General features: G+C 32.8%; 2 protein-coding genes across 2 annotated transcripts; both read left to right on the forward strand.

The window, feature by feature from the left end:
* Nucleotides 1-7606: 7606 nt before the first annotated feature.
* LOC132718094 (uncharacterized) lies at nucleotides 7607-10483 on the forward strand. Its single transcript, XM_060701724.1, has 4 exons — nucleotides 7607-8117; nucleotides 8803-8932; nucleotides 9937-10028; nucleotides 10371-10483. The coding sequence occupies exons 1-3, from the start codon at nucleotides 7984-7986 to the stop codon at nucleotides 9961-9963; spliced, it is 291 nt and encodes a 96-aa protein (XP_060557707.1). The 5' UTR covers nucleotides 7607-7983; the 3' UTR covers nucleotides 9964-10028; nucleotides 10371-10483.
* LOC132718092 (uncharacterized) lies at nucleotides 10145-12440 on the forward strand. The gene is made up of 3 exons (XM_060701722.1): nucleotides 10145-10153; nucleotides 10452-10995; nucleotides 12254-12440. The coding sequence occupies exons 1-3, from the start codon at nucleotides 10145-10147 to the stop codon at nucleotides 12376-12378; spliced, it is 678 nt and encodes a 225-aa protein (XP_060557705.1). The 3' UTR covers nucleotides 12379-12440.
* Nucleotides 12441-13428: the final 988 nt, after the last annotated feature.

Here is a 13428-nt window from a genome sequence, read left to right on the forward strand (position 1 = left end):
ACATTTAAAAACAAAAGTGAAATGAAAAGTTAATAGAAAATAACACAGCACTTGTAATCTTTACAAGAAAAAAAACGATATTCTTTACTCGATTGATAATTATACAGAATTTTTGGGGACCGAACCCGGCTGAGCATTGATATGTCCTAACTAAAAAATTTACCAGACAACTTTACCTACTGCTTTTAGGCCGACACTTGGTAAATTTGTCGATATTTAAGCCTGTTTGACTTAAGATAAAACACAATATGATAACTGTTTTGACACCGTTTTAAGTGGACTTGACCACCGTGTCACTAAATAATTATCCTAAACGCACAGTACTACAGACTAACGGTACCTGTGTAGTCATGCCAATTGTACATCTTGGAATTCTAACTAGAGTCCTTATTGTTGTCAGCAGTATTATGCATATATCTTAAACAAACAGTTTATTGAATTCAGGGCCACCAGCCCATGTAAACATGTACATTTCACAAAATATATCTTTATACATGTAATATAAAACCCTAAAACAATCAATACACAGATCCTAATTCATGTTGTTCAAGTTGGTAAGGAATGAAACAAACTGAAAATGATGGGAACATAATATATAATGCAGCCTTGCTCCAACTACTTCCAGTGTTAAAACAAATTGTGTTACCAGCAAAATGCGTAACTAAGAAAATGTTATATAACTGTCAGTGCCAGTTAATCATATATTAGTTCATCAGCTGGTTTACTAATAATGATCACTACGATGTCTTGCAAATAATTAGTGTAGCCCGATTTTGAAATATTTTAAAAGTTATCAACATAAAACTTAGATTAGTTATTTATCACGACAAGGTGCATTTGTCGGACAAGAGGCATAACTCTGAAATGATTATTTTCGGAGGTATGCCCTTTCTTAAATAAGTTGAATTTAACAGACGACGAGCGTTAACTCCGCATGCGGTGCTCTTGTTTACAATGTGATTACACGATTTGGTCTTACAAGATTTGGTCTTACAAGATTTGGTCCCAAAGGAGGTGCATACTCCCAAAATTAAAATTTCCTTGAAAACAAAAAATCTGCATTAGATCGTATATAAATAAAAACGTGAATAAAGCGGACACAAATAAAAACATCAAAGGGAATGAAGGGGACACAAAAATTAATGTTTAATAGGATTCCATGAACGTTTGTATTTTGACAAAGAATAAAAGGAAAAACCAAATTTAATACGTAAAAGTTTGTATAATTTATGTGTAGGTTTGAACTTACCTAAAACAACAACAAAAATCAAATACAAGGGTAGATTACTCAAAAAATAAGGTAAGTAATATATAATTGAACTTAGAATGTTTCTGTTATCATATTCTAAAATCATACAAAGTTTAAATAAATCTTCTTATGCGGTTTTCATTCTGCAATAAGTCTATATATATCCTAGTGTACGCTTGTTAACTTGCATATGTAGGCCGATAATGATGTTGTGTCTGCTTATATTTAAACAGCGTCACGACAAAACCAACACAGTGCATTTGCGACCAGCATGAATCCAGACCAGCCTGCGCATCCGCGCAGTCTGACCAGGATCCATGCTGTTCAATTACCAACTCTATTACAAGTAGAGAAACTGATAGCACATTTCATGAATGGCAAAATCCTTTTTAAAGTCTGTTTTAGTGCCTACAAAAACTATTTTTTGCAGAAAATACAAAAAACTTTAAAAAACACAAATCTTCGGAAAGTAGTTTATCTGACATTGAAAAAACATGGCCACCATGACATGTGTAAAAAAGTAGTACCATGAAAATAAACATCAGTTACCTATTTCTTGTGTACATGACAAACAGACACACTTCACTGTTACACATAAAAAGGTTAGATTTTAAAGTTTGATTGTGTTTTTATTTTAATTGTAGTTTATAAGTTTATAAGGCTATAAATGATGATTGTTTTCTTGCACTACTTTTTTACAAAAAATAATGGAGGTCATGTGCTTAGAAGAACATGAGATACGGATTTATTTGGAGTTAAGTTTTGAAAGATTTTTGTATTTGCTGCAAAAAATAGCTTTTGTAGGCACTAAAACAGACTTTAAAAAGGATTTTGCCATTCATGAAATGTGCATAAAACTTTGCAACAGAATGTTTTTGGTCTTCAGAAATGTAGCACATTCAAGGTAAATATTCTTATTGTTATCATTTTTATTTTTGTTTATAATTGTCCTTAAAATATAAACCTGGAAGTGTACTTTCAAATGGTTCATCATTTTACAATAAGAGCTTTGTTGTTATATGAATTTTGGCCTACTTTCACTTTGGACAGACTTGGTGAAAACAAACATGGCTGACAAAGCGGAATCACCTTAAGCTGCACAAACAGATCTATAGCTTCAAACACATTACTAGGCATTCTCAAGGACATAACAGCCATCAATTGTAGACATATATCTGCATAGGCATCACTTCAACTAAATTCATTGACCAACAGTATTCTTAGAAAACCACTTAATTTCTAAGAATACTGTTGGTAAAAGTGAACAGATCAGACTCAACCGGTTGTCTGTAGTCAGATTTGCCATATACTTCCAGCAAAGTGTAAACTTTTTCTATTGCAGAAAAGCAAATTAGCAATTTGCAAATAAGCAAATACGTAAACCAATGGTTAACAAATAAGCAAAGTAGCAATTCAAAAATTGGCAAATAAGCAAATTTGTCATTAAGCGCCAATCATTCAATGGCAAATAAGCAAATCGGCAATTAGCAAATAAGCAATTCAGTAATTGGCAAATAAGCAAATTGGCATGTCCGTACCGGCATTCCATAGTTGGAGGAAGACCTCGGGTACCACCCTGTACATTATATCACGTACGTTCCGTAAGTTAGCTGGATAGCTTTACTCTCACAAGAAAAATCCGCAGACGCAAGCGCGGCTAGAACATACAGAGGTTAAAGGCAAGTGCATGGTTTTAAGTCAAAGAGCTTAACCAATCGACCGTTGACACACCTCTCAGTATTTAAATATCTAACATCACATGATAAGGCCTTACACAGAATAAATTTACATCTTGTGCTGAACACTAGTCAGTATTTTATTTCCTTCATTGTATCAACGTAGTTGATTAAAAATTCTATTTACTTTTTTTGTGATTATATTACATTAACAAACGGACAATATAAACTGGTGTTTTATAACTACAGTCCGACCCCGGTTATTCGACAACCCTTATTCGAATACCCGGCAATAAAAGTACTTATGTCTTCTGTACCAATACAATTTTATTTTTGACGCATCTTTTGTTGTTTATTTGTTTTTATCGATTGATTAATTGAAACAAGTGTGTTGTAAACGGTAGTTTTGCTATGATTGGCATATGACCAATGTTGACTAGTTGTCGTCTGTCACTATATTCGGATTTCGATTATTCGAACCCATCGATTTTTCGACTTATGATACTCTTATGATATCAAGATCAGGTAACTCTTTACATGTTTATTCGTACACTTCATTGTATAACTTCCTTTTACTTGATATTCATTAATGCTAAGTTGTATATATGATCATTGGGCATTCTCACTTGAGCACTGGTCTAAACTAGTCGTATTAATAAATAGTAGAACAGTAAGCAGTGGAATCTCGTTATCATTCATACAACATAACATGATGTCAGAAGTTAACAAAAGGAACGATATATGATAAAAGGAATTAAATTAATAATTTATTTGGATTTGGATTTAACAGGCATTTTGATAAGAAATTTCATTCAACACATAAACTCCCTTATGGGACCAACAGATTACAGACGCAGCGCGCCACGACCGAAGGCGATCATAACGAGGCAACCACGGCTTAGGGCTATTAGTGTTAATTTGTTTGATTAGGTTTTACGTCATACCGACACAGTATAGGTCATATGACGACCCCAGCTTTACTGGTGGAGGAAGACCTCAGATGCCCTTCCGCGCATTATTTCAGGCACGAACGGGCACCCGAGTGCTAGTAGTGTTAAAGAAATGGGTTAAATTAAAGGAATACATCAAATATCACAGGAATAACTTGACGATTTCATAATGGTGAGTTGACTTTCATTAAGTACCTTAGTATTAAATATTAAGAAGGTCTCGTACTATCATGGAGGATCTAGTGGTCAGAAAAAAACAGTCTGGATATCACTTCCTGCTGATAAGTTGTCTAAAAGTTTCAGTAGCCTAGATACAACTTTCTGTTGCATTATTATTACTTGTTATTCTTACTTGCGATGGATATACATCATATAAATCTATAAATAAATGTTTTACTAATAGAAACGAATACCACGTTTCGCCATGCTTTCCGAGTTTACCAAAGACTTGGAATCAAAATATATTGGTATATTACATTCATACATGTTTTTACCTAAGCACATCACCAACGTATTATTGGGCGACTTCGATCACTAACTGTGGTTTCCTTAGTCTAACTAATCACCGCTCGAATTGACTTTGATTTAACTTAAGTGACGTCATTTGGTTCATTCGGTCGAACCACTCAAAAACGGCCATTCCTCTAGTTCAAAGATGGCGGAGAAAGGTAATAACACGCGTTGTGTATTCTGATTCTTTTCATATTTAACACCTTATAAAAGATATGACTGAAAGGAATTAAAAAAAAAATTTTTTTTTTGCAATGAGGTATAAATTAAAAACAACATACAAGATAAACAAAATAGTGACAATACATGTGTAACTTGGCGTAGGCCTACCGATATTCAATCCAGTTTGGATTTCGTACTCGGGCAACTTCGTACTTGTATCCTTAAAAATCAATTCAGCATAAGAAATGAGTTTTAAAAGCTCTACTGTGAGCCAGTAAAGTGTTTATTTTTTAAAGTCGAACCTTCATGGAATGCAAGACTTTAAGAGTTATAAAACAGTAAATAATTAATAATAAACATGATCCAAAATCAGAAAAAATGTTCAATCTTTTAAATTAATTTATTCAAGATACATTTATAAACTGTATTACATTGTATATAAATCTGTATCATCCACACAACTTTGGCCTGTTAAAAATAATCTGCTATTACATATTCATACAGATGGATGCTGAAAACCTACAAATCAAGTTGACTTGCTACATTTGCCACTCAAAAGCTCCAGACCGCTCTATAGCATCATTAGAGGCTCAAGAAAAATCTAAAGAAACAGAAATATTCGTTGACGGAGATTACAGGTACCAGAAGTTCAAATAGTAATTTTGTATTTTTCATGATTTCATATCAATTCATACAGAGAAAGTGAAATGCAAAATAACTTTTTGGAAAAAGGTACAGAACAATGAAAAAAAATAAAACTTAATTGTAGAACATAGCAGGCTGTGTTTCATCTAGTCTATTCATAATAGATAATGTAAAGTCAAGGAATTTTTTATTCTATAGCTGAAGCCGAACACAGGCTACATACCGCAAGAAATGATTATTTTTGGAGGTATGCCCTTTCTTAAATAAGTTGAATTTAACAGACGACGAGCGTTAACTCCGCATGCGGTGCTCTTGTTTACAATGTGATTACACGATTTGGTCTTACAAGATTTGGTCTTACAAGATTTGGTCCCAAAGGAGGTGCATACTCCCAAAATTAAAATTTCCTTGAAAACAAAAAATCTGCATTAGATCGTATATAAATTAAAACGTGAATAAAGCGGACACAAATAAAAACATCTAAGGGAATGAAGGGGACACACAAATTAATGTTTAATAGGATTCCATGAACGTTTGTATTTTGACAAAGAATAAAAGGAAAAACCAAATTTAATACGTAAAAGTTTGTATAATTATTGTGTAGGTTTGAACTTACCTAAAACAACAACAAAAATCAAATACAAGGGTAGATTACTCAAAAATAAGGTAAGTAATATATAATTGAACTTAGAATGTTTCTGTTATCATATTCTAAAATCATGCAAAGTTTGAATAAATCTTCTTATGCAGTTTTCATTCTGCAATAAGTCTATATGTATCCTAGTTTACGCTTGTTAACTTGCATATGTAGGATGATAATGATGTTGTGCCTGCTTATACTTAAACAGCGTCACGACAAAACCAACACAGTGCATTTGCGACCAGCATGAATCCAGACCAGCCTGCGCATCCGCGCAAAACTGGTGTTTTATAACTACAGTCCGACCCCGGTTATTCGACAACCCTTATTCGAATACCCGGCAATAAAAGTACTTATGTCTTCTGTACCAGTACAATTTTATTTATGACGCATCATTTGTTGTTTATTGTTTTTATCGATTGATTAATTGAAACAAGTGTGTTGTAAACGGTAGTTTTGCTATGATTGGCATATGACCAATGTTGACTAGTTGTCGTCTGTCACTATATTCGGATTTCGATTATTCGAACCCATCGATTTTTCGACTTATGATACTCTTATGATATCAAGATCAGGTAACTCTTTACATGTTTATTCGTACACTTCATTGTATAACTTCCTTTTACTTGATATTCATTAATGCTAAGTTGTATATATGATCATTGGGCATTCTCACTTGAGCACTGGTCTAAACTAGTCGTAATAAATAGTAGAACAGTAAGCAGTGGAATCTCGTTATCATTCATACAACATAACATGGTGTCAGAAGTTAACAAAAGGAACGATATATGATAAAAGGAATTAAATTAATTATTTATTTGGATTTGGATTTAACAAGCATTTTGATAAGAAATTTCATTCAACACATAAACTCCCTTATGGGACCCACAGATTACAGACGCAGCGCGCCACGACCGAAGGCGATCATAACGAGGCAACCACGTCTTAGGGCTATTAGTGTTAATTTGTTCGATTAGGTTTTACGTCATACCGACACAGTATAGGTCATATGACGACCCCAGCTTTACTGGTGGAGGAAAACCTCAGATGCCCTTCCGCGCATTATTTCAGGCACGAACGGGCACCCGAGTGCTAGTAGTGTTAAATTAAAGGAATCAAATATCACAGGAATAACTTGACGATTTCATAATGGTGAGTTGACTTTCTTTAAGTACCTTAGTATTAAATATTAAGAAGGTCTCGTACTATCATGGAGGATCTAGTGGTCAGAAAAAAACAGTCTGGATATCACTTCCTGCTGATAAGTTGTCTAAAAGTTTCAGTAGCCTAGATACAACTTTCTGTTGCATTATTATTACTTGTTATTCTTACTTGCGATGGATATACATCATATAAATCTATAAATAAATGTTTTACTAATAGAAACGAATACCACGTTTCGCCATGCTTTCCGAGTTTACCAAAGACTTGTAATCAAAATATATTGGTATATTACATTCATACATGTTTTTACCTAAGCACATCACCAACGTATTATTGGGCGACTTCGATCACTAACTGTGGTTTCCTTAGTCTAACTAATCACCGCTCGAATTGACTTTGATTTAACTAAAGTGACGTCATTTAGTTCATTCGGTCGAACCACTCAAAAACGGCCATTCCTCTAGGTCAAAGATGGCGGAGAAAGGTAATAACACGCGTTGTGTATTCTGATTCTTTTCATATTTAACACCTTACAAAAGATATGACTGAAAGGAATTAAATTTTTTTTTATTGCAATGAGGTATAAATTAAAAACAACATACAAGATAAACAAAATAGTGACAATACATGTGTAACTTGGCGTAGGCCTACCGATATTCAATCCAGTTTGGATTTCGTACTCGGGCAACTTCGTATTTGTATCCTTAAAAATCAATTCAGCATAAGAAATGAGTTTTAAAAGCTCTACTGTGAGCCAGTAAAGTGTTTATTTTAAAAAGTTTAACATTCATGGAATGCAAGACTTTAAGAGTTATAAAACAGTAAATAATTAATAATAAACATGATCCAAAATCAGAAAAAATGTTCAATCTTTTAAATTAATTTATTCAAGATGCATTTATAAACTGTATTACATTGTATATAAATCTGTATCATCCACACAACTTTGGCCTGTTAAAAATAATCTGCTATTACATATTCATACAGATGGATGCTGAAAACCTACAAATCAAGTGGACTTGCTACATTTGCCACTCCAAAGCTCCAGACCACTCTATAGCATCATTAGAGGCTCAAGAAAAATCGAAGGAAACAGAAATATTCGTTGACGGAGATTACAGGTACCAGAAGTTCAAATAGTAATTTTGTATTTTTCATGATTTCATATCAATTCATACAGAGAAAGTGAAATGCAAAATAACTTTTTGGAAAAAGGTACAGAACAATGAAAAAAATAAAACTTAATTGTAGAACATAGCAGGCTGTGTTTCATCTAGTCTATTCATAATAGATAATGTAAAGTCTAGGAATTTTTTATTCTATAGCTGAAGCCGAATACAGGCTACATACCGCAAGAAAATTTCTTTTAAATCATGTAATTTTCCCCTGAATTGAAACTTATTCCTGTAAATTTGATCCCACTTCCAGCTATTTGCCATAAAATTTGTCCCCATAATTGCTAATTTTCCCAAAAAATTGAACGCTAGAGCAACATCCCCAAAGCCTTATACAAAACCTGAAAGTGAAACATCTTGCGCCTCCTCGCATTAGCAGGACAACAAAATATTGGAATCATTGTTATCAAAGGACTAGAAAAACATAACAACACTTAAAGGATTATGAGATTTAACCTTCTTTTTTCATCTTGAGCACCTGTCTAGAGAATGATAAAGTAACAGTATATTGTAGATGAGAACATGTTAATGTAATCAAGACACTTGTTGAATTTTATTAGAGTGATTACTTTTTTAATACTTAGATATAATTCGTTATTATAATCTATTTTAATTTTTTTTTTAAATTCAGGATTTATCTTCGCTGTCCACATTGTCGTCTATGTTTTCATGCCAGTTGTGCTTATTACGAGCTAGAACTGCATCTTACGAAAGAACTGAAGAGGACAATCTGTGAGCAGTGTGCTTCTAATACAGTACAGGTAATATGGATAACAAATTAAGTGTTTAGTTTTCCTGATACATTATTTCTGCTTTTCGTAATGTATGATGTACATTTAAAATATTTGAATTGTATTGATTGTTGTTTAAACTTTCATGCCCATTCATATGGCTGTCTATTATTCTTTAGTGTGTACATGTATAGTACAGCCACTCAGTTTTGCTCACTTCCTTAAGAACTGTTGCAGCTTTAATTTTTATAAAATTTGGTCAGTATGTATTTGCTTTATATCAAGTTATTTTAAAGCGGTTGGCCTCCAGATTTATGTTAATTTTCAAGAAAATTAAGAAAAAGTATTTAAAAGTAAAAATTGTGAAAGTGATAAAGGATTTACATTAAAAAAACTCTAACAATCCATGTATATTAAAGATGTACTAAGCTCATCTTAAAGTTAAATATGTTTGGTGCAGTAGTGTATCAAATTCTAAAACATTTCAAACTAAATATGTCTCGTTCGAATAAAGACAACACAAAATGTGAATTGAAAGCTGAATTCAATATTACATGTCAAGTTAAGTTTGCCATTTCTTAAAAAAAACTGTTTTTTTAAAGACACTATTTATTTACTTTTAGTGTGTAGAGTGAAAAACTGAATTTATGAACTGTGTGTGTGTGTGTGTGTGCGTGCGTGCGTGCGTGTGTGCTCAAAACATCTTTATTTTACATTTACAGACAGACTGTGTAGGAATTATCACTTTTTTTAAATTTAAAATTTGAGCCTAGTATATCTTTAACAATAACACTTCACAGAATTCAAAAATATCCCTTACTATTATATTTTTTACTTATCTTAATCTCTTCATACAATCTTCCCTAGTTTGATTCCCATGAAATAATTTGCTCATTTGGAGGCATGCTGCTTTCATCTTGGTCAATAGGGTCATTGGAAAATTTTCACTCTTTTTTAAATAACTTTATTGAGAGCATTTTAAAACATGAATAAAAATGAAAATAATGAAGGTATACATTTGTTATTTTCATCAGGATGAAGATTCTAACAATAACTCGTAATGGTCAACAAAGCCAGTTGCAGTGTGATGATGAATTGGCAAAGTTAATACTCTCTAAAGATACAGGTAAAAAACCTTTGAATTCTTTGGACCAATTGACAGAACTCAATTTATTTGGATCTTTTCAAAAATTGAAAAATAAGAAATTGGATGGGCTAGTTTCTTGCTAGAACTGACCAAAAATGGCATCTGTATAATAACTATAAATTAATATATAGCTCATGACAGTTTGCCCTCTTCACTGGATTAAGGGTATGTTTTAAATGCTTGTGTCAAAGTTTTTATATATCCTTCAGCATCTGATACAGTAACCAATAAAAGCGCATATTTGTAAGCAAACATCCAAAAAGTTGGCTTTGGTACAAATTGTCTAATTTCATTAATTGATTTTTAATTTGAATGTTTTAGATCCATCATTGAAGGAGGGGCTCATTAATGGTCTGCTGACAAATAGCCAACTTGAGTCATGTCGAAGCCAACAACTTTCAGCCATCTAACACACAGTCTGTATTACATGCCAGTCAACTTCAGCTAGGTGTCAACAACCTTCAGTCATCTAATAATAATAATCAAAATCAGTTATCTGTAAGAAAATCTGAAAGTATCAGTCAATCAGACAGCATTATTCATACATCTAATGAAGAGGACCTTCTTGTGTCATTGCGTCATGATAAAAATGATCAGTTTACTCAAACCAAGAATCATAGTTTGTTATGGAAAGCTATTGCAGAAGAAATCAACAAGACATTAAACTGCAACATTACATCTACTCAGGCAATGAACAAGTACTTCAGTTTAAAGAAAAAATGGAAGGAAGTTGTAGATGCAGGGACAGGCACAGAAGCAAAATTTTTCAGACAGAAAAATGACTTTGATCAGTTATATGGCACTAAAGCCAGTACAAAACCCCAGTTCTTACTCGACAGTACAAAGTCGCCAGTTGAGTATCGGGACATAGAGAAAGCTGAAATGTCAGGAGATCTACAACCCCCCAGTGTAAAAAAGGAGATGCCAGCAAGAAAAACAAAAGAAAGCAAATCAAGAACAAGAGAGAGGGCCATGATGGCCCTGAGTCGCTCACCAGAAACAACTGCTTTTCAGTGTTGGAATGTCAATATATTCTTATATTAAATTTGAGCATAGAATATGTTTAAACAATAATTTGAAGAAATGCCATGATCTGGGGTATTTAAGCTTTAGCTTAAACAGGACCAATCAAAATAATATGAGCAAACTTGATAATTTAAGACTACCTAAGAATGCTACAAAGTTTAGTGATCATCTTTCAATTATTTCTGTAGGAAATGATGTTCGAAGGTTTTTTCTATTTTTAGCTTTAGTGGCCCCTAAAAGGGGCTAATCAAATAAATATAAGCAAATTTGATAAAAGACAACCCAAGAATGCTACAGACAAAGTTTGGTGATCTTCCATCAATTAGTTCTTTAGAAATAGACATTTAAAGGTATTTCTATTTTTAGCTTTTGCGGCCCCTAAAAGAGGCCAATCATATTAATATGAGCAAACTTGATAAAACACCACCCGAGCATGCTACCGACTAAGTTTGGTGATCATCCATCAATTAGTTCTGTAGGAGAAGATGTTTAAAGGTTTTTCTATTTTTAGTCCTAGAGACCCCTAAAAGGGGCCAATCAAAATAATATTAGCAAACTTGATAAAAGACTACCTAAGAATGCTATTGACAAAATTTGGGGATCTTCCATCAATTATTTCTCTAGAAATAGACATTTAAAGGTATTTCTATTTTTAGCTTTTGCGGCCCCTAAAAGGGGCCAATCAAATTAGTATGAGCAAATTTGATAAAACACTACCCAAGAATGCTACAGACAAAATTTGGTGATCATCCATCCATTAGTTCTGTAGAAGAAGAGTTTAAAGGTTTTTCTATTTTTAGCCCTAGAGATCCCTAAAAGGGGCCAATCAAAATAATATGAGCAAACTTGATAAAAGACTACCCAAGAATGCTACAGACAAAGTTTAATGAGCATCCATCCATTACTTCTGTAGAAGAAGATGTTTAAAGGTTTTTCTATTTTTAGCTCTGCTGACCCCTAAAAGGGGCCAATTCGAATGACATGAGCAAATTCAAGTGTGACTGTCACAAGGATGCTACAGACCAGATTTTTAGTAAATCGGCCCAGTAGTTTCAGAGAAGAAGACGATTGTTGACGCATGACGATGGACGCCGGAGCATCCCCCTTTGATACTAATAGCTCACCCTGAGCCTTCGGCTCTGGTGAGCTAATAAAAAGGAGATCCACAGAAATTGTAGAAATGATGGAACGTCAGAACACTGAATTCCATGAAAGAATGGAGCAACACCACCAAGCAAAAATGACCAGAATGGATAGATTTCTTGATCTGTATGAAAAAGACGTTAATTCTAAGACCAATTGACAACTAAATCACAGTCTTGAATTGTTTGACATTTGTGATGTGTATATTAGCAAAAGTTTTTTTTTATTTTTTACACTGTTTGAATATAATTTAAGAGACTTTAACTATTTTTAAGCACATGTTTTCTTTTTACAGGCATTTGTGTAGCAAAAAACCTATGTTTGTTGATGATTTTAGCTCACTTGAAAAAGGCTAAGTAGCAATTTTGTTTTATTACGCTCTTTTGTATCTGAACAGCACAGGCAGTGTCTTTTTATTCCATTCCAATCTTTGATGTGATGGCGAATAGCATTTAATTGAGTGTGTGTGTTATAAAGTAAAAATTTAACAGTTGTATTGATATCAATTTGACTTAATGTTAACCATGAAGCGCCATTGATGATTTACATGATACCAACCAGAGACCAAAGTAATATGATATATGTATTTTGAGCTTTACTTGTTTCAATTATTTTATTGGAAACAAGTGCAGAATAGGAAGTGAAAATTTACTTTATAATCTTTGATTCCATGGTTTTTAGTTAATAAGTGACATATCATTCCCACTTCCAGCAAAGAGTGAAACTGACATTTTAATGTTAGATTATGAAATTTTTACCAATATCGATAAAACTTTTAGTTCATAATCACTTGTTTTGAAAAGATGAAATCTTTAAAATACAAACAAACAAACAAAATTTCAGAGTTAACAGTTAGATATTGTGCATGTGTTAGAATATGTGTAAGAGATGTGTATGTCAGGTTATGAAATACATGTAATTGGTCACAAGATCAAAGTATAGGATTAAAAAAATTACATCTTAGAAACAGCTGCTTTTATCATATAGCTTAATGAAACATTCACAAGTCCCAAGATTTTGAATTAAAAATTTTGTCATAATATTAACTTATAGAATAATCTATTTTCATTAATGTTTTTTCTAAACATGTTTTACTGAGAAATTATATTTAAGACTTTTCTCAGTTGATTTTTTTTAAATTGAAAGTATGAGCAACTTCCCGCATAGACTTGTGTTCGCTAAGTAACACAATCCAACCAGTAACTTCTTT

This window comes from Ruditapes philippinarum, unplaced genomic scaffold (genome assembly GCF_026571515.1).
Source record: "Ruditapes philippinarum isolate M1 unplaced genomic scaffold, ASM2657151v2 ctg3042_1_1_1_1, whole genome shotgun sequence".
Lineage (NCBI taxonomy): Eukaryota > Metazoa > Mollusca > Bivalvia > Venerida > Veneridae > Ruditapes > Ruditapes philippinarum.